The 24,686-nt window shown below is 39.7% G+C and overlaps 1 protein-coding gene across 5 annotated transcripts in view; it reads right to left on the bottom strand.

Moving 5' to 3' along the window:
• LRP1B (LDL receptor related protein 1B) overlaps positions 1–24,686 on the bottom strand; it is a 634,192-nt gene that overhangs the window by 290,085 nt on the left and 319,421 nt on the right. For all 5 annotated transcript variants that reach the window (XM_030951951.1, XM_030951950.1, XM_030951947.1 and 2 more), the window contains exons 4-5: positions 5,343–5,462; positions 3,588–3,716 (exon numbers count right to left, since the gene is read on the bottom strand). In XM_030951951.1, coding sequence (XP_030807811.1) covers positions 3,588–3,716; positions 5,343–5,462 — 249 coding nt within the window. The remainder of the gene's footprint in view (positions 1–3,587; positions 3,717–5,342; positions 5,463–24,686) is intronic.

A 24,686-nucleotide genomic window follows, 5' to 3' on the forward strand; every position in this document is an offset into this window, starting at 1 on the left:
GTCACCAATATATGTATCACATAAAAATCTGAAAAAATACTGAGAAGTCCAATTTTTTTTACATTATTTTTGATGTTTAACCATCATGTACCTCAAAAATGAGTTGTTTTATTTCTGAAGTTTTAAAACTTATTTTCATGAGATTTTACAAGAAAATTGTGTTGTCAAATCAGTTAAACAGGACTGATTTTTTTTTTCCTAAAAGCTAGATTTTTTTTTTTTCATTAGTCATTATCAGTTCATCCCACTTTATCTACATGACAAATGTTTCTTACCACACAGCATTTCTCTGTAGATTGGCCTTGGAGATATAAAACATACCAGGAACTTTCGTATAACAGATTAATTTCTTTTCCTCAGCTAGATATTCCCAATTCTGTAATTTTCTTTCCTTAAATACTCTTCTCATCACATGCAGACTTTGCAATTTAGGCATAAAAACCTGGTAAACAAGTAAGTTCTTAAATTCTGTTCAGCAAACCTCTGTTTTGTTTCATTTTCACCTCAGAAGAAACCATTAACTGCCTCTTTATTCATGAAAGAAAATATGCTTAAAAAGTCTGGGGAAAAAAAAACCCACAGTGAGCCCCCAGCTGTTTTGATACCCATTTTAACATCTTTCCCAAAGGGAATGTGCAGCTAAAAGCTTTCAGCTCCGGAGTTATTTAATTGTGCTGAGGAAGAAAATGCAGAATTTAATGAGGGAGAGACCTCAGCACCTTCCCAGCTGAGAGTTTGGCTGCCTGAAGGGCAGCAAGGAGCAGATTTTGGGGAGATCTCTGCTAATTGTGCAGAGAGGGTTGAGAGGGGACAGGCTCTGAGGCCACCCAGCAGCTGGTGGACCTGCGGGGTCACCACACTGTCCCCAGCCCTGGCAGGGCTCCTGCAGGTACCTAGTGTCACCTGCTCAGCACCTCACGGCTCCTCGTGGGGAAAACAGGAAAGGCGAGAAGATTTCTAGAAAGCTGCGAAAGCAGGTCTCAGAAAGAGTAAAGGACTTATAGCTAGTTGTGACTGTAAAGCCCGAAAGTAGAAAAGTTACAGTAGTACAGCAAGCAAGGACATGAAACAATAGTTTGAGTTTTAGCCTTGGCTAAGACAGACCTTAAGACTACAGAAAAACAGTCTACAGAAGACTACAGAAAAAATTTGGAAAAATGTGCTTAGCAAGATAGCAGAAGGTTTTAAGCTGAATAATGGAGTATTGTGCATTGTTAATGGAACGCATACAAGCATTGTGTGAAGCAGGTGCATGTGAACTTTCAGTGATTGGCTAGAGCAATGAGCTGTAAGATTTAGCGTCACAGACACATTTTCTGAAAAATCCTTTCGTTGGGATTTTTTTCTCCTGAGAAGCTGAGAGGCCTCAGGAACAAAATGTAAACAATGGTTATCTGCTGCTGTGGAATGCAACAGGTAGATCTGTGATTGGTCTCATGTGGTTGTTTCTAATTAGTGGCAAATCACAGCCCAGCTGGCTCGGACTCTCTGTCCAAGACACAAACCTTTGTTATCATTCTTTCTTTTTCTATTCTTAGCTAGCCTTCTGATGAAATCCTTTCTTCTATTCTTTTAGTATAGTTTTAATGTAATATATATCATAAAATAATAAACCAGCCTCCTGAAACCGGAGTCAATATTCTTGTTAATTCCCTCATCCTGGGACCCCTGCACACCACCACACTTTAGCAATATGTTATTGGCTAGAAAGTTTTAAAAATGCTCTGTAACAAAGAAATCTTTGGCTGCTGCTGGCAAGACTTGAGCTTTGCCATTTTCCAATTGTCTCAACCATGAAATGGGGCTGATGCCACAATAAAGCTAAAGGGATGTGTCCCAGCAGTCCCATCCTGTTGGTGCAAACCTCCAACGCTCTCCTCAGTGCTCAGAAAGCTCCCAGCTCACTCCCAGAGCCAGCTGGGGTGTTTGGTGCTCTGGGTTGTGTCGTGCCCAGGATCTCAGCGTGGATGGAAATTCATATTCAGAGCAGATCTGCTGTTATTAACGTCGAAAGCTGCACAGAAAGCCCAGCCTTCAGCTCTAGTGCTCCTTCTTATCTCTCACAGCTTTTACACACAGAGCTGAATGCTCCTCAGCTCATTTTCTTCATCTGTTTGACAACTACATTTGCCACATGTCGACCAAGCAGAGAGGCTGCTCTTTTTCCATCCTTATTTGCTTTAGGTTCTTTAAGGATAAAAATTGATAGGTTTTCTAAGGGCTGGGTTTCGTATTTCCTTAGACACCTGCTTTTTTTTTCCTCGGATTCTGTTCTTCTGATCCAAAGCTAGCTTGTTTTCAAAAAATCTAAAGTAATGGGGAACACTCATTTCTGTGCAGCACCATGACCCTGGTTTGTATTATCCTACAGGGATTTCTTTGATTAATGAGTAGTGATTCCTTTCTGAGAATACCAAAAATGTGAAAACTTCTGTCAAATAAACATGATAAAGTAGCAAAAACTGCAGAGAAGTCTCTTATTAATGTGATTTGTTTCATCTTGACACCAACAGCTAACTACAACTCTCAGTTGTTACTCAGTTTTCTGTGTGTAAAAAGGGAAAATAAAAGGGTCATCCTCAAGCCCAGTACTGGCACCATGAGGATTTCCTGATCTAGAATTACATGTTTGATTTTCATGAGGTAGAGAAAGAAGAATAATAAATTATTTTTACTTTGCATAGGCTGACTTATCTCACAAGACTTCGAGGTCTTTTTTAAAAAAAAATGTCCATGTATGGATCAAGAAAAAACAGTATAAGCAGGAAAACACTCTTTAACTCCTAGTGGTAATCAAGGATGGGCACATTTAGTAATGCTCTTTAGGTGAGGAAGCCTCAAAATCATCACTAGAGCTTTCTATTTTCTGATGGTGAAATAGTTACAAAAAGGAAGCCTTAAAATATATACACAATAAACATGACTTCATACTCAGCTGCACATGCTTCAGTACTGTGGATGTTGAAGAATTCCTTAAGGAACTTTTTTTGTGTTTTAATATAAAAGCATTGTTAATTCATTACGCTGAATAAGAAAACACTGTGTACTATATTGCCTCATTAAGCACAATTGACTAATTTCCTCAAATACCCAATCCACTATAAGTAATGAAAACATGCACTAAGCAACAGAAAGCCTCATGTGAATATGTATATCAGGAAATTCACCTCTTGGGATGATGCAAGGACAAAGCAATCTCATGTCTTTTTTCATCCTAAGGGTACAATTACCTCATGATCATTTCCCCTGTCTCCATTGTCTTCCCAGAGCAAACAGCCTTTTTTTGTTTGTGTGAGGAAAATCTTTGATTTATTTATGAACAGGGAAACTGGGAACTCTTCTAATCTTGGCTGAATTGAGTATTTTCCTTTAATTAATAATATCCAGATAATAGCTTTTGATATTTCCCTTGGAGTATTGTCTTAATAAGTGAATATATTTTTTCTAAGCTTGTTGTGCAGCTCTTTGTAGTGGAGTAAAGGAAAGTTCATCTCACCTGTGTTCATCTCTGTCTTTTCATATGAATCCTTCAGGACCAAACCACAAAATATTTTCAGGAAGGTAAAAACAAAGAAGTTAAAACTTACTATTTTTGGCCTTGCAGGACTTGTTATCAGGCTGAAGCACGTAACCCTCCACACAGCTGCAAGTGTAGGATCCATCTGTATTTACACACATCTGGCTACAGCTTCCATACGTGTCACATTCATTCACATCTAAAGGGACATTAACAAGATCTACTTTAGGGATTAGGAAAAAAAGAAAGAAATTCAATAAAATTGAGTATTCTAAGCGAGTTTTATAAGTCATGAATCATTTTGGTGGGAGGCCTGATGTTTTTCCTTTCCCAAAACATGAATTTATCAGGGATGTTGGCTGTTGAAATCACTCAAGTAGCCAGAAAGAAGGGCAGGAGTTTTCAAGTTCAATAGCTCTTAATTTTGAAAGATAAAACCTTCATTATTTCAAGTAGTCTCCAATGCCTGCATCATGTCAGGGAGACATTTGGGTCCTTGTTAGCAGTAGAGATCACTAGTTATCAGGGTTGATGAATGGAGCAACATTTCAGGAGAGCAAGTAATTGATTACCCTTCTCAACCTATTTATGCTGGCAATGTCTTACAGTTCCTTAAATGAGCTGTCACCACATCTCCATTAAACCACCATCCAACATCAAAAACTATATACTCCTCTAATAAATATAAAGAACATTTTTCTCAACTAGGGTGTATAAAAATAATACCATAAAATCAAGATATGCTATTTAACAGTGGTTGAGGGTTTAAGTAATAAATTGACATTCTAAAAAAGTCCACCGTTCAAATTATTTCCTGAGATATATTTTTAATCACAAAACATGACAACCGTAGAGAGAAAGAACTTACAATAAATTATATTTATGGAGAATATGGCTCAGTACTTTTAGTTGGAGAGAGAAGTGATTGGTAGTGAGAACATCCATAGGGCCATAGAACTCCAATATGATTGTTAATAGAGAAAAAAAAAAAAACAAGCAAGAAACAAACACCTGGGTAGAGAATGAAGACGTCATATATTTCAAAAATGGAAGAGAACAGTCTACAATTAATTACTCCAAAATAATGTTCCCAGCTAAATTGTGTGACCTTGGGAGGGTTCATTTATAAAATTCTAATCTAGGTGTGACTTCATGGCCGTGAGGTGAAACACTTCAAGTTTTAGAGGCTCTCCTGGTGGGGAGGTGTGGAGAGAGAGCAGCTCACACAACTGAGCTGTAATTCCATAACTCCTCCAGTCTGGCTGAGCTGTGGGAAATAGTAAAGGAAAGATGATGCTTAAAGCAAACATTGTTTGAAGCAGGCATACCTGAACTTTTAGTGATTGGCTAGAACAACTGTCTGTAAGCTTTGGCAATATGCTATTGGCTAGAAAGTTTTTAAAACACTCTGTAACAAAGAAAAACCTTTGGCTGCTGGCCATGAGTACACGAGCTGCTACCATCTTCCCATTGTCTCAACCGAGCAATGAGGCTGATTACAATAAAGCTCAAAGAACATATCCCAACAGTCCTATCCTATTTGTGAAAAACCCCAACACACTGATCCTTCTGTGACTTCAGGGGAGCTGCTGCTGGGGCACAGGAGCATCAGAGAGCCAGGAGGGAGGTCCTGACTCTCGTTTTAGGGACACTCTTTCCCATTCCCTGCCCCAAAAGCCCATGCTTGCCCCTGACCAACGCCTTTGAAGAAGGATGAGGAAGCAACGTTGCTGTGCTGGTTGTCCACCAGCTCCCTGGCCCTGAGAGCCAGCAGGGATCCATGGAGACACCTGAGTGTTGATGTTACACGGAATTTCTTGTTTACCTGTGCAGCTTCTCCCGTCAGTGCTTGTTTCGTATCCATCCCCGCAGTAGCAGCGGGTGCCGTTCCTGGTGATGGCACATCTGTGCTGGCAATTCATCTGCTGGCACTTGGGGAGCAGCTCTGGGAATGGGAACAGGGCAAGATGTTACTAAATGTTTGTGTTATCCCTAAATCTCATACTTCAGAAACACTGAAATATATTTAAGTGCATGTCTCAGGAAGGAAGCACCACCAGCATTTACATTAGCTGGGGGTATATCACACACACCCTGTAAAGAGCTTGCTATGAAAACTGTATGTCAGCAAGTTAAACGTTGGAAATCAACATTTTATTTCTATCAAGAGTTGCTCACAACTTTATAATTGAGGTGTACTGTTGCTCTGCTTAAACACCCATTTTTTACATGTTGGTCATAACTATTATTGGGAAAAAAGAAACCAAAGCAAAAAAAATCCTGAAATAGTAACAGTTATAAAAAAAATATTTTTCAAAATTTTTCAACATCCATGTCTTTATTGTTCTTCATTCCAGTTGATCTTCTAACTTTTAAAAGCTTGTTTTGATTTAATGATGCACATAAAACCTTCACACCAGACAATGGGGATACATTCTGCCTCAATAATTTAACATTGAACATGTAATACTGGATAAACCCATGGAGATTATGTATGTCACTACTGCAGACATCCTTCATAGAATCTGCTTAAACACACACCATCAGCACAAGGCATGATGCAAACAAACTGGAGAAACCTTGTAGAAATACAGACTGCAATGTTATCCAGAATGAAACAGCACAAAACCAAACAAAAGCCACTCCAACCCTTCCCAGCCTCAAGCTGCATCCTGTGTTTCAATAATTTTGCTGATCAAAAAAAAAAAACACCCCTATTTTAATGAAAAACACTTTTTTTCCCTCCAGGAAAAAGAAAAAAGAAAAAAGATTGAGAAACCCAGCTTAAGGAGGTGCTCTGAGGGTATTTTTCAAAACTATGCAGATGAGTCAGAAAATAACCTGCAAATGGACAGAGAAATTTCTGCTACAGGGCTGGCTTTAAGTAACTGGGTATGACCTAAGGAAAAAGAAATCTGTATCCTAATATGTGAACAGTTTTAATCCATCTGATCATTATTCATTGAGTTCTACTTGGGAGTAGAACGAACATGAATATGAAGAAGAGTCTCTATCAGCATCTGAGCCCTGGAGCTTCCATTCTGGAGCAACTGCCGCTGTCAAAATTAAGCTGAAATTTTGGGAGAAAAGTGGATGTGGCTGGCACATAAAGTTACTACTTATTCTGATGCAACTATTCTAAAAAGAAAGTGGTTTCACACAATTTTCTCAGGGCATTTCTTTAGAACTCTTTGTCACACAATCTACAGACTGCCCAGAGGTCCATAAACCACACACTGTCTAAATCTTTTTGTCCATTTAAATGGACAATAAAATGTCCATTTTCCCAGGGGTTTCTGGTATATTTCTCTGCCTTTTGGACCCCTGTGCATAGGAAGATAATATATTTTGTGGCTGTAGCTGGCTTTGTTGTTTTTCTGTCCCTAGTCCAGTCCTTAAATCTGCTACACCTTTCCAAGAACAAGTCCCACATAGATGATAAACTGGAGAACTTCCCTAAAATTCCTTAAAATGGTTCTGCAGGCTGAGGTGCAGAGCTGTTGATTTAATATATCTATCTGAACAAAATCAACACATACATCTCATTTTCTGAGCAAACACGGATCAACCATCCTTTACCACCTATAATTTTCTTCCCCCAATATTTGGCTGATGCTGCACAGCCAGGAGCTCCTACTGGGTGAGAACTGTTTGACTCACAAACAGTGAGTCTTGGTTTGTTTGCACTCTTTCCTTAATGGATGCAGACAGGCAGCAGCTTGAACCAGAACAGAGCTGCACACAGCCAGGAAAGCTGGAGAACAGTGACAATAAATTGGCAAGTGAGGCCCATTTGGGGAAAATTAAAAACAAACAAACAAAAAAAACCCCAAAAAAAAACCAAACCAAAAAAACCTCAAGCAACAACAACAAAAGTCTATCTGCTCTTTTTTTTTTCCTCAAAAAATGATTGTATTTCATTAATTTTAAGTTATTGTAGCATCACATGAGTGGATTTTAACAGTAAAATGGTTGCATTTTCTTTACAAAACCATTAAAGAACCACAGTTTAGCTGCCATCTGTTTCTGACTTCAGACTGACATTTTCCCCTTCTCCCCTCAATTATACATCAGATCATTTCAAATACATTTTGGGTTTTTATTGTGACAGACACTTTTTGGCCTCAGAAATTTTTCCTCTGTTGCTGATCTGCTACCCTGCCAGGGGAACCCATAAGTGAAAAAGCAAAAAACACAATAACAATTGAGGGTAAAAATAGATAGAATATAACAAAATAGAATAGATTAGGAAAGAATATTTCATTTGAAAGGGACCTACAATGATCATTTAGTCCAACTGCCTGAGCCCTTCAGGACTGACCAAGAGTTAGGGCATGTTATTAATGCTTCTACCTGATGCCTTTAATAAATAAAACATTAAAGACTAAAATAGCAAATGTATTTCCTACTTTACTAGCTAGTTTGTAACAGCTGTAATAGTGATCCTGAAAACCTTTGGAAGAAAACAGAGTTTGACTGCCTCTGGCAATGTTTGAAATATTGAAGGACAAGCTATGGAAGACAGTGTATACATTTAAGGCTTGGTTAGATTTGTAACAGGCTTCTTGGGAAGTGAGGAGGCAAAGAAAAATCATGAAGCAGAACACTGATATTTTTAATGCTCCAGCTAGGACATTTAAAGAGATAAAAGCCAGGGACTGTCATTTCTTGTCTCTTCTAAGATTCTGCACCCTCTTTGATCTCCCTTTCTCAGCCAGAACTGGTTTACAAAGTACACAGGCAGTGAAGAATGAGCATCACTGAGCTTTCCACTTTCATCACAGCTACAGAAACCTCTGCATTTGTCAAAGTCTGGTATTTCTGCTGCGAGATTTAAAGGAAGGAGCTGCACTGAAGGAAACAACAGGAGAGGGCTTTAGAGCTCTCTGGCAGAGCCACAGTTCAAGACAAGGAGCTGCAGAGCAAGCCCTGAGATTTGCAGAAATACAGGGTAGCAGAAGCAGCTGTGAGCATCTTTAGGATGATCTACTTTCCCCAAACCCAGGGAGTAGTGACAATTCATCCAACTCTGATCTAGGTCATTTTGTTCAGTGTTTTCTTTCTTCCACAGGAGACATGAAGGGCAGCATTTTTTACTTCCCTACATCTCCACAAACTCTCTGAAGCTGTGAGCCAGGTCTGCCACAAAAGCCACCCATGCCAATCTTGTGCTTCCTGCCTTTCATGCTGCTCTAACTCCCAGGCATCTGGTCCCACAGGAGAGCAGTCAATCAGGCAAAGATGCTGCTGATCTCATCTCCCCTAAAGTGATACACCTTTGACAATGACTCAGAGGAGCTGTAAGCTTCCTGGACAAACTGCTCCCACAGGAATTCACCATAATAAAATCCTGCCTTCATTTATTCCTTCTGTGTTCAATGAAACACACTGCTTATCACAGTTCATTCAAGATGAATGATATAAGGAACTAACTTCTCCTGAATGGCTTTTTAATGAAAGGTTTAAGCAATTGATCTGACTATCCTTTTTGTCAGTTCCTCCTGAGCTGACACGAGGTTCAAAAAGGGTTCACACCAGGTTCTCATGCTCAGATGTTTTGGCTATTTCTATAAAGGGAAAAGAAGCTCAGCTTGCAGCTTCCTCATATTGAATTTATTTATTTGGTAGCTACTGGGGACTGTCAAAAACAAACAAACAAACAAACAAAACTCAACAACAAAAAAAATCCCACAGATTTACCAATGTACCTGTTTGTCACAGTTGAGACAGCCACAAAACACAAAACACCATCATACAACTATTCCAGAAGTCCTCAACCCATACAGAGTAACACCATAACTCATTGGGAGGCTTCAAGCATGTGCCCTTCTTGTTCTTTAGCCCAACCTTGTATATCCTCATGTTGATGCATTGCACCCGTATGCCCTCTGCTCCCTTTGGTGGTCGGTCAGTGCCCCTGGGCACTCCAGGGCTCATTGCTGTTAATGCTGCTCTCATGTTTTCACAGCTGTGCCCATTGGGGATGAAGCTGGGCCAGCCTCACTCCCAATTACCACAAACTGTGTGCCTACACCGGTCAGCTTTGTCTTTCCTGGCAGGGAAAACAACCAAGGCCAGGTTGGATAGGGCCTTGAGCAGCCTCATCAGGTGGAAGGTGTCCCAGGCCTTGGCAGGGTGGTGTGGGATGCAATGAGATGCTCTGTAAGGGCTCTTCCAACCCAAACCTTTCTGTGATTCTGTATGACCGTATGACTTGAGGCACACACACAGAAAAATGTATTTAGCTGCCATTATTCCTGAACCTCCTGCATGATAATAAAGCCTTTTGCCTGCAATGGGTTCCCACTCATGTAATATATAAATGCTGTCCTGCTCTTTTTGTAATGGCAATGTGTACTGGAGAGTACTGACAACATTTCAGTACTCTGTGAATTAAAATTTACTGACTATGTAATGTTGATAAGCATCAAAAATACAGAGCTGGTGCATATAAAAGAAACTGGCTGAAGTTTACACATTGAAAGTGCCAGACAATACACCAGGGGGATAAAAGCAGAGCTTCTGATGTCAGTTCAGGACTTCCCAATTTGAAACAACAAAGGATCCTTGTCACATAGTTCATCAGAGAGTGACCAGGAACTACCAGTGCAATGCTGCCTGGGAAAAAGGGAAATGCATCACTGAGAGCATTGGGAGAAATGTTTCCCATAGAGAAGTGTTGATGTCAAGGCCCAGGATGCTCCTGAGTGCTTCCCTTCCAGCAGGCAGCTGTGGCAGCTGTGCACACCCCGATGGGTACAAGGGGAATAAACTCAGCTTTAAGCAGAATCAACTCAGCTTTAAGCAGAATCACAGCCTGAGGGATTAGCAGGGGAATGGAGAGCTGCAATCTGATGGGGAGACTGTAAATTTTCATCTTGATTGGTGCCAGGGGGATGAAAATGAAGAGGAATTAGGACTGCTGTCTATGAATATATCAGAGGATCAACAGCAGGGAAAGAGACAATTTAAACTAAAGCGCTATTGGCAGAAGTACAAATGAGTATAAATTGCCCATTAATAAATTCTGGCTGAAAATGAGAAGGTTCTTAGCTATTACCATAATCAGGTTCTGGAACTCCTCTTTGAGCAGGAAGAGCAGGGACAGAAAATAAGTGCTTGCTTTTGACATGGATCATGATAGACCAAGGAAAACCAGCATATGGAAAGGGCCCTGAAATATCAGAAACCATTTATGTGGCCCAGGAGGTTCCTCCACTGTGTTCCTCAAGCAACATAATAGCTGATGCTAAAACACAAATTTTCATGATGGAACTAAGATCTATCTATTTTTTTTCCTTGTATCTGAAATATACCCAAAGGAAAACTTACAGGAGCTTGTTACTTGACTATTTTTCTAATTGAACTCTCTGCATTCTCTTTTTTTTCTCTTAAATATTAGTATTCTTTTAGGCATCTTTGTGTTTCATAAATTTACTTGATTTTATCTCTGTTTTATTCAGGTTTTGTGATTCAATATTCATACACTGATGTCTAGACTATTCTTATCACACATATGCCATAAGCCTTATTTTTCTTTTCTGGCTTAAGTTTTGAGTTTTTGAAGAACAACCCTTTCACAAATTAGACTTTGTTGTAATCTACTGTAAGTTTTTTGTTTGTTTGTTATTATTGATGCTAGAGAGACAATATAAAGCTCCATGGGTTGCTTCTTTGGCAGAAAAGGGTGGCTTGATTGATAGAATTAAACTGTAGCATATTTTTATCTTACATTTGTTGGTCATGTTATTAATTTTTAATATCTTACCATAAAAGAAAAAAAGACAGAACTGTAATGAACTTTTGCAGACACCTCAGCCCATAACTCTGTTATGATAGATGCAGCACAGAAAAAGAGACATGGAAATCAGAGATCATGACCTTACAGCCCTGTGGTGGGTGACCTCTGTCAAATTCAGCAGAAAAGCACAAGGAGTCAAATTTAAAAATGTTGGGGTTTATTAGCTCCTAGAGAAAAAACCCAAAAAACCAAAAAAACAAAAAACAAAAAAAAAAAACCCCAAAAAAACCAACCAAAAAACCCCAAAAAAACCCCAAAAAAACCAAACCAAACCAAAACAAAAAAAAAAAAAAAAAAATAAACTGGGATATGTTAAAGACTCAGCCATTTACAGCTCAAGTCTGCAGGCAGCCCCAGCTGCCCTGCCCCAGGATCCATCAGGCAGAGCAGGATTTCTGTACAATTCACAGACAGGGTAATCAGGCCCCAGAATGACAAGTTAAAACTCTGCACCCTGAGCTCTGACAGCAAGCCAAAGCAAACTCTGAGTCCTGGGTATAACCACAAGCCTTTCCCTTCACACTGCTGGGATGTCTAAGTTAGGACTGCTGATGGGTAATTCCATGTGCTCAAACTCCTGAGGGCAGAATCTCTTCCTAAGGCTGAAGAGTTACAATGATAATTTTAAGACAGAGGAGAAAAATGATGCTTGAGGATGGTGCTTTGTCCTGGGTACCAGGCTGCTCCTAAATTTTCCATAAAATTTTTACTGGATAAAATGTATTAACAGATTGCTGTGTTTCCACCCTTTTTCATTACTACAACCATCAGGCAAGTGAGCCTTTTCCCAGCAGTACTGATTCAACCTGAGAACACATGATGCAGCAACTGGTGCATCCTGTGGAGGAAAGGATGATGGGCTGTGATGTGTGAACACCCCTGAGGCTCAGGAAACACCTGGGCAGTCCTGGTTGCCCCCTCCTAAACAACTGCTGTGAGGACAATGCTGTCACATAAAGGCTGAGCACCTCATTTTGTCATGTTAGTTATAATTTATTTGTAAAAATGGCCTTAATACACTGTGTCAGAGCTCAGCCCCATCAGCAGGAGAACCTTGGCCTGCAGCAAAAAGTGATGCAGGAAGTTTTACTGGGAAAAGAGCAGCTCATGGTGGCACATGGATTGTGCTTCACAGTTTCACCTGATGTATCTCAGCCCTCTATTGTATCTTTCCCCACATCACTGTCTGTGTGTTGACAATCAGTCGCTGAACAACTTAATTTGTTACTTTAAATAGACATTACAGCGTGTTTGTCTGTTTTATGATTACAGGAAAATTACATATCTTGTTTAATCTGCCTGTCAGTCTGCACACAACCAGAAGTGTCTCACTGTGATTATTGTTCAGTGAAAATGGGCACGTCTTGCTGAGTGAGTTCAGGCTGCTTCTGAGTAACAAGATATTTCTTACAAAAGACAGATTTTTATTTTTTTTTCCCTGCAGTCATTTCCAACATATCAGAGAGAAGAAGGAATGTTGCAGGAAAAAAAAAAAGCAAAAAAAAGCAAAGCAAAACAAAACAATTAAATAATATGTTTCCATAACATTCAGCAGTTCTTTTCAGAGTATAACTATCTTAAAAATATCACTGAACAGTATCTCCCTACCCAGTTCATGGATAAATTTATTTTTCAAGGATGTACTATTGAAATTTCTGCCTGCCTAAATCTTGACCTACAATATTTGGCTCAGCTTCAAAACAATTTGTTTTATGTGGTGTTCTTCAACCATAGCATCACACAACACTTTAAAAGATGAGATCAGCAGGTAGGGGGCATGTAGAGAAATATTGGCTTCACCCATGGAAATGGCTCATTATCCTGACCTTTTGCTGTTTCAGTTATACCTTGGCTGCCATACACAAGCATAAGCTAGAGAAAAGTTCACCTGGGAAAAAACAAACTGGGTAAATGATTTCATGGCTGAAGAGAGTAATTTATCTGTTTTTTAACCTGGATATGAGATAGAAATTTAAAAGAATAGCTATGAGAAGAATACACATTTATTTAAGTTTATATAAACCCATATTCAATACCATTCAATATACCAATTTTTATGGTATTGAATACATGTTCATTGAGGTACAGATAATAATCTTTATGGGTGTCTGAAGAGATATGAAGCCTGACAATACTGCACATGTGAAAAGGCCAAAGATGAAAGCAGGGAGTGATAAAGTCTGAGAATGGCAGAATGGAAAAACTACAGAGAGGTCCAGAAGTCAGCAGGAGCAGATCACCTGGGCTTTTTAGTAGTCTGGGCTCAGTTGTACAAAATGCATTTCCAGAATTAGCTCACAATTTCTCAGCCTTGTAAGCAAATTGCAGTTCAGAGCCTGAGGAATGCTTGGACACCAGAGCAGCAATTTGCTGGCAGGAGCAGAGCAGGCTCTGCTGGGAAAAATGCTCAGGAAGGTTTTGTGGAAGTAAAGGATGTCAGAAAGCCTCTCAGAGGGAGCTCTGGAAATCTCAGTAATGTTGGAGAGACTGTCCCTGATTGTCTCTCCTGTCCCCTCACCTAAGCACACAATTCTACCCAGCTCATCTGGTCACTGGATGATAAGGACTTCTAAGTGGGAAAAGTGTGGCTTCCTGTGCTTTTATACATCTTTATTTATGGAAAGATACTTATTTTATACAGCTTTATTTATGGGAAGGCAGCTCACAGTACAGCATCATCAATGCTCTCTCTTAAAACAGTCTCTCACAGAGGACTGAACCACCTCACTCCCTCAGGAGCTCACCCAAAACCAAGGGTGTGTTTTCATACTTGGCTTTCTGGGCATGGCCCACTCCAATGGCCCACAAAAATCAGCTGAAAATCTCTATAATGTGCCTCAAGTGAATACAGCCCAGCGTGGCAATGCCCTGTTCCCTTCATGTGGCACACCAAGATGTCTCAGTCCTCTTCTGGAGCAACAATTTTTAGAGATAAATAACAAGTTTAGATTCTCTTTGTTGTGTTGCCTCATCTAGTGCTATAGATATAATGGTGCAACAGAGCTGGGAAGGGTGTGGAACTTTTAAAACATTACAGACAGGCCAAAAAAATATTAATTTTCTTTTATTGATACTTGAGGGGGAAGGGGGTGAAGAAAAAGGGAAAACAAAAAAAAGCTGGCAACTTTATTTTCTTTGCTCGGTTTGTAGTTATGTGGAAAACCATAATTAAATCATTCTGAAATCACAAAAGACACCTGTAATAGCTTTTCCCAATGCCCAATTTCATGCCTCTTCATGGAAGTAGTACCTCAGAAATTGCTTCTCTTCGTGAACACAACTACACTTGACAGATAAAATCCTCAAAAAATTGCCAAGCAGAAACCTCAGGCTCATGAGGCAGAGCCTTTCTGGAAACTCAGCCAAGGACTTGGAATCAATTACAAAAATAGCAGCAGGTTCCAGAGAACCAAACATGAGATTCAGTAAGTGAACATTGTTTATGTGCAAAGTAAACCCAGTGAAGGATAACCGAAAGGACTTTAAGTTAGAAGCAAAATTTAAAATTGGTAGCAAGGGAAAATTATACTGGAGAAATAAAATCCTTATTCAATTGTTGACTGCTTTTATCCCAAGGAGACAGATATATGTACTCCTGGACTCTGGCAGGAGCTACAATAAGTGACACACTCCCTCACAAGCAGATGGTCAGTCCCCTAAAGAGGTTGAACATTTAAATTTTCCCCTGCAGCAGGCAGGGTGGGATTCAAGTTGACTTTTGGAGCATGTGTGTCCCATTGGAAGTGAACGACTCATGACAAATTCTACTTTAGGTTGTATATTGCTGCTAGTGCCTGGAACCACTCACAATTGCCAGTTCTCAAGGCTGGCAGTGTTTTCCTGAGCATTTCTCACCCATGGGTGTCACCATCTCACACGTGCCTGTCAGGGCGCACAAGTGCAGGTGTCCAGAGAGCCACGGAATGGGAACCATCAAATCCCAATGCCTAGGAAGTCACTGTGACTCAAACCTGCTGTCCCAGTGTTTGGGAGAACACACACAATTCCATCTGTGGTGATTTGATGTCATCTCACCTGGCATCCAGCTGGGATTGCTCAGCAACAACTTCTCTGGAAACACCAAAGTTGGAGCTCCAGCTGCAAACACGAGCAGCAGCACCCCTGCACACCATGGCAACATGTGCTGTCATTTCCCCATGGCCCATCTCCCCTGGCTGCATTTCTTATATTTTAGCCAGCTAATGAGCCCTTAGCCCTTGGCAATGTGTGACTGATTCAGCGGCACTGAGCTTGAAGGTAACAGAAGGCCAAGAGTTGCTTTTCATCCATTTCTTCCTTCAGCTGCAAGTCAGAGCTTCCTTATTGCCCTTGAATTTTATTGCCAGAGCCACACATAATATATGCAGGGAACCTTATTTTACTGAATATTTTACATAGGATAACATAATTCTGTATTTTTTTCATTGTAAGTTCTCCAGCTGTTTCAGGATTATTTTTTTTTTCCAAAGCATTTCAGGTCTCTAGAGCCCAAAATAAAACCCTTCCCTTTCCCCATCCTATAAATCAAAGAACTGGTGAACAGAAAACTCCAGTGATGAATCATTTCAGCCACCTATAGCTTTTATGATCAAGTACAGTTATATTTTTATGTAGCTGCATGTACCTTTGCATGTAAAGGAACAGAAAAATGCAGTTTTTCACAGGAGATGTCATTTACACATTTTATTAGTGGCCATAATGTAAATAAATGTAATCCCTGTAACCTGCCCCTTGCTTCATTCTCCGGGCCACAAGCAGAAAAGGCTGAGAAAAAATTTAATAAAATGTGATGGTTCTCAGAGCTGCAAAGGATACACAGAAAATGAGACTCAGGTGATGTGCTTTGGAGGCTGAAAGGCACCACAAAGATCAGCCCTATTTCCAGCTCCTGAGAATAAATATGGAATTGCAAGGTATTTACACAAGGGCTCCATGTGTTACTTTATTTAGTTATTTATTTATTTACTGACTTTTAATAAGAGCCATTAAATACCTGAATATCAGAATGATCTGTAAAGCAAAAATCTGAATAGATGATTACTGTGGGAAAAAAAAAAAAACAAACAAACAAAAAAAACCCAAAAAAACCAACCAAAAACAGTTAAAGAGAGAATGAGTTAGAATGGTTTCAGGAGAATTAAATTCTTCATGAAGAAAAAAAAAAAAAAAAGAAAATTAAATTGAGAGAGCATTTCTAGTAACAGCAAAATTTAAATATGTACACTTCACCTTCACTTTTTCTAACAACCAAAATACAATAACTGTACTCAAAGTTAGGAAAACAGTATTGCTTTATTCTGCAAAGTCTATTAGCATTTATTTTTTAATTTATTTATTTATTGCCCTCTTTGGACATGCCTTTTTGATATCTCCCAAGCTTTTTATTTTGCTCCATGCTCCTCATTGTCCCTCCCTCCACCACACTACCAAACATTCTCCATTCTGAACACATTCAATTATTGTCCAAAAAGCAGCATTTTGTACTTCTCCCAAACTTCTTCATGCTCTCAGTCCAGCATACAGAATAAAGGACAGCAGAAACAAAAGGATTTTCTTTCAACTGCCTCTAAAAGACAGGGACACATCTAACTAAAAGAAAAATACACAATACTTGCATAGCTGTGAAAAACAATTCCACTGCCACATTTAAGAGAGGAGAGGTTTCAGAAGGCAAAATTGTTATTTTGCAGCATTTTTCCTTTCTTGTTTCTTTTTGATAAGGTTGTAGGAAAAGTCAGATTAAAAAACTCATCATTAAAAACTTCTCACTACTACCTGAATGCACGTGTACAATTAATTAAAACTATTTAACATGCATTAAATCTGATGTATTTTTTTGTTTCGTGCTTTAAGGAGTACTGTGGTGAACTCCAGCCCCACCTGCTGCTGGCCTCCCTGTGGCAGCTGTGGGACCCTGTGGGACCACATCCCCTCAGGCCAGGTTACCACCAAAGGGTTCCATCCTGCCATCATCTGAAGCTTTGCAAATGCCACAGTTTTCATGAATTTAATCTGATTTTTTTTTCTGTGTGTTTGTGTCAGTAGCATTTCAGAGCTATGAGGAGACAGCAATTCCCATTTCCTGCCACAGCTTTTTCACAGTCCTTCCACACATCTCTCCCCAGACTCAGAAGAAGAAGGACAAATCCAGTAGCCTTCAGTGGTTAAATGTCAGCTCACAAGCAGCTTTGGTGATTTTTTTGGTGTGGTGTTAGTAGTTGTTGCACATGCATTTATTTTAACATGAGACAGAAAGTTGGTTCTGTGGTTGGAAAGTAAAAGTTGCTGGTTTGCTACTCCAGTTTCGGTGCTAACTTGATTTTTCAGCCCTGTTGTGTTTCTCTTTCCTAAACTGATCCATTTTCAGAAGCATACAATGCGAATTACCTGGTAAGAGCCCCACATTTTAAGAGAATACAGGAGATCAGAAGAGGAATCTGCATCAGGCACAAATCCACAGAGAGCTGTTTTCTACTTTCTACAATTAACCTCACTGTGGCATAGCACAACTTGTATAGTTTTAATAGTACAACTTAAAGTAATGCTTAAAATATCAGGAGAAAATCCTCTACCTCTGTCCCACCAAGCCATCCCCTAAGGAGCTGTTCCAAAGTGATGCCATCATTAGCCCTCCTCTGTACCCCACAGGGTAACTCCACATCTGTGGTACCACACACAGCGTGGCTGTGCCCCGGGAAAGCAGCAGTTCCAACTTTCATGAGATGAATTTTGAATTTACATAAATCCAGCCATGCATATTTAACACACAGCTCCAGAGCTCCTTCCCAAGCCTCACTGTCTCATGCAAAGTCAGCCTGATGTAGCCTGCAACATCCAAGGAATCCTGTGGTATTTGCTGGGGCCCCAGGATGAAGGAGGAATCGATGAATCTGACTCCATGTTCTTAGAAGGGAAATTTATTATTTTATGTACTTTTATTATATTATATTAAAGAATGCTATACTAAAACTATACTAAAGAATAGAGAAGGAATACTTACAGAAGGTTACAAAGAATGACAACGAAAACTGTGACTGCTTCCAGAGTCCTGACACAGCTGGACTGTGATTGGTCATTAAGCCAAAACAATTCACATGTTAGATAAATAATCTCCAACTGCCACAGACATGTTTTATGAAAACTCCTTTTGCTAGGATCTTTTCTCCTGAGAAGCTGAGAAGTTTCATCTTCTTCATGCTTTGCTGCTTTGGAATGTGATTTGGAGAATTGTTTACCCAGCATGGGAAATTGTTTTTGCTTGATGACCAATGACAGCCACCTGTGTCGAGGCTGTGAGCAGTCACAAGATTTTATTATCATTCCATTCCTTTCTATTCCCTGCTAGCCTTCTGATGAAATTGTTTCTTCTATTCTTTTAGTATAGTTTTAGTATATAATTTTCTTTTAATATAATATCTATCATAAAATAATAAATCAGCCTTCTGAAATATCGAGTCAAGATTCTCATCTCTTCCCTTGTCCTGGGACCCCTGTGAACACCACAACATCCAACCACATTCCAAAGCAGCAAAACAGGAGAAGCAAATCAGATAATTATTGTTTTCATTTTTCTCTGAGGCTTCTCAGCTTCCCAGGAGAAGAAATCCTGGTGAAGAGATTTTTCAGAAAATATGGCAGTGACAGAACCCTAAGGCAGAACACAACCCAGAAAAGAGTCTGTATCCTCACAGTCACATCCAATTTTAAGTGATGCCCTTTAAGTGGCTGATGAATGGACATTATTATAAAGATGTCTACAAGACAGGTCTATTGGAGGAGCCTGAATAAAATAAAGACTTCAAATACCATTAAAGTTAATGAATTAGGTCAAGGCAGGTAATTTATCACCTGTCTGAACTGGAATCCAATCTGTGGCATCCTTTAAAAAAAGACACATTCAAATGGGGTGGTGTTCCCAGGGAAGTTCATAGTGAATAATCATAATTCAAATGAGAAAATGCCTGCATAGTTTTTTGCAAAGCCTGACAAGGGATTCTGTGAAAAAGCAGCATCGTAAGCAAAAGCAAATTTCCTCAAATTAATTTGACCTTGATGAAAGGGACATATTTTTATCAATCAGACTTAACAAATATTGACTTTAGGCATTAAGTGAAGATATACATAAACATTCAGGTTGTTGAAACAGTTGTCAAGTTCATTTTCCTTCTGAAATCACAGTTTGCTGCTGAAGATCAAACTGAACTTAACCTCTTGAAAAAACCTGCGGTGCCTCATAAAGCAAGAGTTACATGGATTGGTCTCCTCTGTCTATCAGCTGCTAAAAAAAGATGTGTCACACAGGCAGACTGAAACCTGGAGCCAGAATGCTGACTAGGATACAGCTATGACACTTGGAATAACCAGAACCACACTGGGCCCTGTGCCACGGCCCATCCTCGTTCAGCAGCACCAGCTGGAGGCTGTGAGGACACTTCTGCCTCTGAGTCCCCTTCACCATGCAGGTTTTACTTCCATAGGAGGGGCAGCAAAGCAGCTTGCTTCAAGGAGCATGATTTATGGGTCACCAAGCAGAGGACTTGCCTAAGAAAAGACTAGAACACAGGCACTGCTTAATTTTGCAAAAATCTGAAAGATGAAAAAAACATTTTAATGGTACTCTGTATTCTCTGCTCTTTGTGGAGGAGGGAGGGGAGAAGAGCAGCTCATGTACAATGGTGCTGTCTTCTTTCAAGTCACTCTAACAGAATCAGAATGAAGAATCAACCCTCACCCTGGGAAAAACAAGATTCCCAACACATCTCCCCAGTGCCCGGGCACTCACTGAGCAGCTACAAGGTCTGTCCTGCCAGGCAGGGCACGAGCTCCAGGCTGAGGCTGGGAGTCCCTGCAGGAAAAACTCCCTGCTCAAGAGCTCTTCCCTCCTCTGAGCCCAAAAGCTTCTCTGAACTGTCAGATTCCCTGGGAGAAGGCAAGAGCAGGAACCACAGCAGCAGCCAAGCATTTGCAAACATTCCGTAAGGTGAGCGTGAGACTGGACTTGGGTACAAAAAGGCTTTTTCTGCACCACAGTATTCAGGCATCTATTTTGTGTCATACCCAGCCTTCACCAAAGAAACACCTTGAGGCACTTCATGGCTACGTTGACATTTCAATTATGCTGCATTTAAATAGATTTTGTTGTGCTGAGTCTTGTGTCTTGCTAAAACACTTCCCCTTCTACATACAGAGATATAGAGTTATTTACTAAAGTAAATTCTGACAGAGACTGTACCAAGGAAGCAGCAAAGCAGAAAGTCACAGTATTTGCCTCCCCTTTTTAAAAATTCTCTCTGTCTCTCCATTTTTCATCTGCTCCATGACTGGAGGCTGTGCACAGAGAACACTGCAAAGACAGCAGCAGAGCTCCGTAAGGAATCTTCAGAACGGATTTCGCGTGAGGAATAGCAAAAGAAGGTTTCTTTTCTCCTAGAACTGGCTGTAAAATGAGCTGGAGATCAGCCTACCTGCTGGAGTGGCCAAAAAGGGTCCAGGCCAACATAAGAAATCTGTGAACAGCCTGGGAATGAAAGGCTGTAAGTAACTCAGGGAGCCACTCAGCCAACCATGTATGCCAATACTTTTCCCTCAAATATTCCTGAAGCTTACAGGAAGCAATAGAACCAAAGAACTGGCAGATAAAAATTGCCTCCATAATTTAGCAGCCTGTCTGTAATGACTGACTTCCCCACAAGCCCTGGAAATGTCAAAGCCTCTGCTAGCAGAGTTTGCAGAGCTCCCTTAAACGCTCGTGCACAGCGAGCCCTCCGGAACCTGCGACTTCCTGAGCCACGGAACAGCCTCATACTCTTTGAAGAAAGAAGAAAAACTAAGAGTCAGTTAAGTTTTATCACTGTCTCCTCTTCCACCTATTCCTGGCTCAGGAAAGTGACAGTTGGCTAATTCCAGACTAGCTAGGTATAAAGGTTTTTTTTTTCCCCAGCACAGGCTGTGCCTCTCTTCTGCTGCCTTAGCTGTTCTGCAAGTGACAAATGGTACAGAGCCTGAACATTTCCCTACATGTATATTTAAGATTTTTACTAACTGCTGTTTATCCAGAGAAAGTAATGGCTTTCAATCCTGATGAAAATTATAGCAGATTCAGGCCAAGTTTTTACTGAATCTGCTTTTATGAGAAAGAATAAAGCAAGTGTGCAGAGCTCTTCATCAAGTTATACTGCTCACTTTTTTCATGTGCCTAGAAATATTTGAGGCAGTGTGAAGGTGATCTCTGGAGGATATATCCAATACCCACTGTTACCCTTACAATCCCATGCTGAAACATCATTGCCAAAAATAGCCTCCTAAAGGTGACACTTCTATAAAAGATGTCACAAGTTGCAGCAAGAGGCTCAGGAGTATATAAGTCATCTTTACAGTTCTACTGCACATGTATTTCATACATTTTCCTTTTCCTATTTGATAGCCCTTCTCCAATTTTACAGCAAGTTTTTAGGTTTGGAGCTTCTTTTCAATACAGTTATGCATGGGATTTGCTTGAAAAACCTCATTATTATATGAATGTGAACATATCTACAGAATAGTGGGTTTGAGCCAAAAAAAGGAATTTGGAAGCCAGAGAGCAAGTGACCACTTTGTACATTTACAAGGCAAAGAAAGCAGCTATTGCAACAAAACAAAAAGAAAAAAAACCAAAACAAACAAAAACACAAAAAACCCCAAAACAAACAAACAAAACCCAAATAAAAACCCAAAATAAACAAAAAACCCAAATAAACAAAACCAAGACCAAAAAAAAATCCCCATAATTTAATAAAAGTACTAAAAATGAAACCATTCCCCACACAGCTTCCAAAGGAACAAGTAACGAACAGATGTTAGCACAGGTACTCGTACAAAGATTTTCATCTCTGTGTTCATTTTTTAAAAGCATCAACACCATCACATGATTTTTATTCTAATATTTCCCAAAACCTCACTTTTCTCTACAGTGACCACTTATTTCTGCATTGGCTTGTCCTTCTCAGCACAGCCGAGGCTCCAGACCTGATTCAAATTTTGAGGAACAATGTCTGCCCACCGGTAAAATCCAATGGAATATTTATATAGAAAATGCTCATTATTATTCAGGTGACATAAAGGCTGTTGTGGGACCTAGAAGTGATGCTAATTTTAGGTCATATTTCCAACTGCAGGGAGCAGCTTCTTTTATTTTATATTTTATTTCACTTTCACTTGCTCTACTTGTCACTGCAGTAGGTGATTCAGGTACAGGATGCAGATGAGCTGCAGGATATTAGCTGCTGGTGTAAGAAATATTTCTACAGTTTTACTACAATGCTTCAGACCCATTTCACATCCACAACCATTACGATAAAATATGAGGGGAAAAACAACCCTGAATGGTTAAATTAATAAAAAAGGAATTGTGTAAATGAGGTAGTATGAGCATATCCCACCTCCTGCCCTTTTTGCAGGGAGAGAAATACAATTTTTAATAGCTTTTAGTACAACTAAGGAAAACGAACATTTTTTCTTTTAAAGCTTGAAAGATTAGTCAAGAAATAGAAATTTTAGCTTTCCTTCAAACACAATTTGCTCCATTATTCAAAGAAAACAGTGATCCTACTAGAAGTGCCCCTCAATCAAAGTTGTTGTGGTTTGTTTTTTGGTTTTTTTTGAGATAGGAAACATTTATTAAAAGCAAACAAAGGGACAACATCAAATTATGTAAGTTTGTTATATCAAATGATATAACAACTACACTGATGTAAGTTTAGGGCAGTTAATAGAGACTAACTTTGGGGAAAAAACCCAAGTTCACAACCTAAGGATGTGAATCCTATAAGTAGAATTCATACATATCTTCTTGAGCCGGATAAATAAAATTAAAGATGATCAAGTGGTTTTTTTCTGACTGGGTTGGTTTGCAAAAAAGATGTGCAGATTGTTCTGAGGGGATGCAGGCACTGCAGTGACAAAGGGAAATATCTTTATATCTTATTACAAGTGCATATATCTGTATACTCTGCTGAAATACTCTGGTATTAAAACCATGTCTGTTCACTCTGAGGTCAGACTGCCACAGTTCATGTGCTTTACACACCTGGGGGTGGATGTGATTAGTTATCCCCTGCCCAAAAAGAACACAGGAGAACTCTACCACTTCCCCTCCATCAGGATCCTGGAAGGACACGTAAGGTTTGGACTCCCACAATATTTTACTGAAAAGGAACACATTCCTACAGTTCTCTCCTCTTGGCAGAGCAATTCTTGTCTTTAAAAAGCACAGCAAGACTTGTGACAGCTACACAGGCATGGAAATAGAGGGTAAAGAGTTACATGTTCTTTACTACTCCCTCTACTACTCCTAATACACCTACACTACATTGCTACTACCATCTGTGACTGCACTATTGTGATCCACCCAGTTGTAAGAAAGGAAAACTTGGCTGACCTCTAGGATTTACCCTAGAATATTCAAACAAATTGCTAATCATCATAGTAATTTTAGCTCCTAGGAGTAAGGAAAAAAATGAAAAGGAAAGTCAATTTCCTTGTAGGAATGAGGTAGAGTATCAAGCAGAGACGTGCCAAAATTCACGCTTCACCTTTTAAAAGCAAACCCAAGTCTTTATTCCAATATAAATGAGAACAAAACTGGGATTATACTTGGATGAAAGGACTGAGAACAAGACTCCCAATTAAAATCATACCAGCAAAATCCAGCAATGCATCAACCAGTAAGAAATCCAATTGTTCTGTAGCCCCCGGCTGCCTACCAGGCTCAGCTGTAAGAAAAATACAACTACATCCAAAACTATTTCCAAAAATTCGTATGGAGAACTTCTAAGGGACCCATATTACTTTTCCTAACTTTTTACAATCTATCATGTTCTCTGAAGTGCCTTTATTAGTGCATTCAGGGTTTTAATAAATTGAGACACTATCCAAGATCAGAGATCTACTTCCTTTCAAGCAGCACCTCCAAAAACCCTTCCAACATTCAGAAGTTCAAACCGAATGCTGACTATCACAGTGTGCTCTTCCTGACCTGAATATTTCAAATTCAGTTTTCTAATGAAAATCTCCCATCAAACACTTTTTTTTTTTTTATTGACAATAGTGCTCTCTTCGGAACAAAGAGAACGACACCTCGAGAATAAGAAATGTGTATCTGCAACCCCTCCATATTTTACCGGCGACAAAAGTTCTCTGACTTCGTGCTTCCTCCATACAAAAAAAACCTACAGGGAAAGCTGTGCCATTAAAATCATAGGAGAATCAAGAGTGCACTAAGAGCCCATTACTGCTGCTAATGAGGCTGATACCGCTGTGTGGAGTTGCTCTTTGGCGGCTGCTGCTCCACAATTGAGGCAGCCTGATGGACTCAGAGCATTGTCAAACACC

This window comes from Camarhynchus parvulus, chromosome 7, assembly GCF_901933205.1.
Source record: "Camarhynchus parvulus chromosome 7, STF_HiC, whole genome shotgun sequence".
Classification (NCBI taxonomy): domain Eukaryota; kingdom Metazoa; phylum Chordata; class Aves; order Passeriformes; family Thraupidae; genus Camarhynchus; species Camarhynchus parvulus.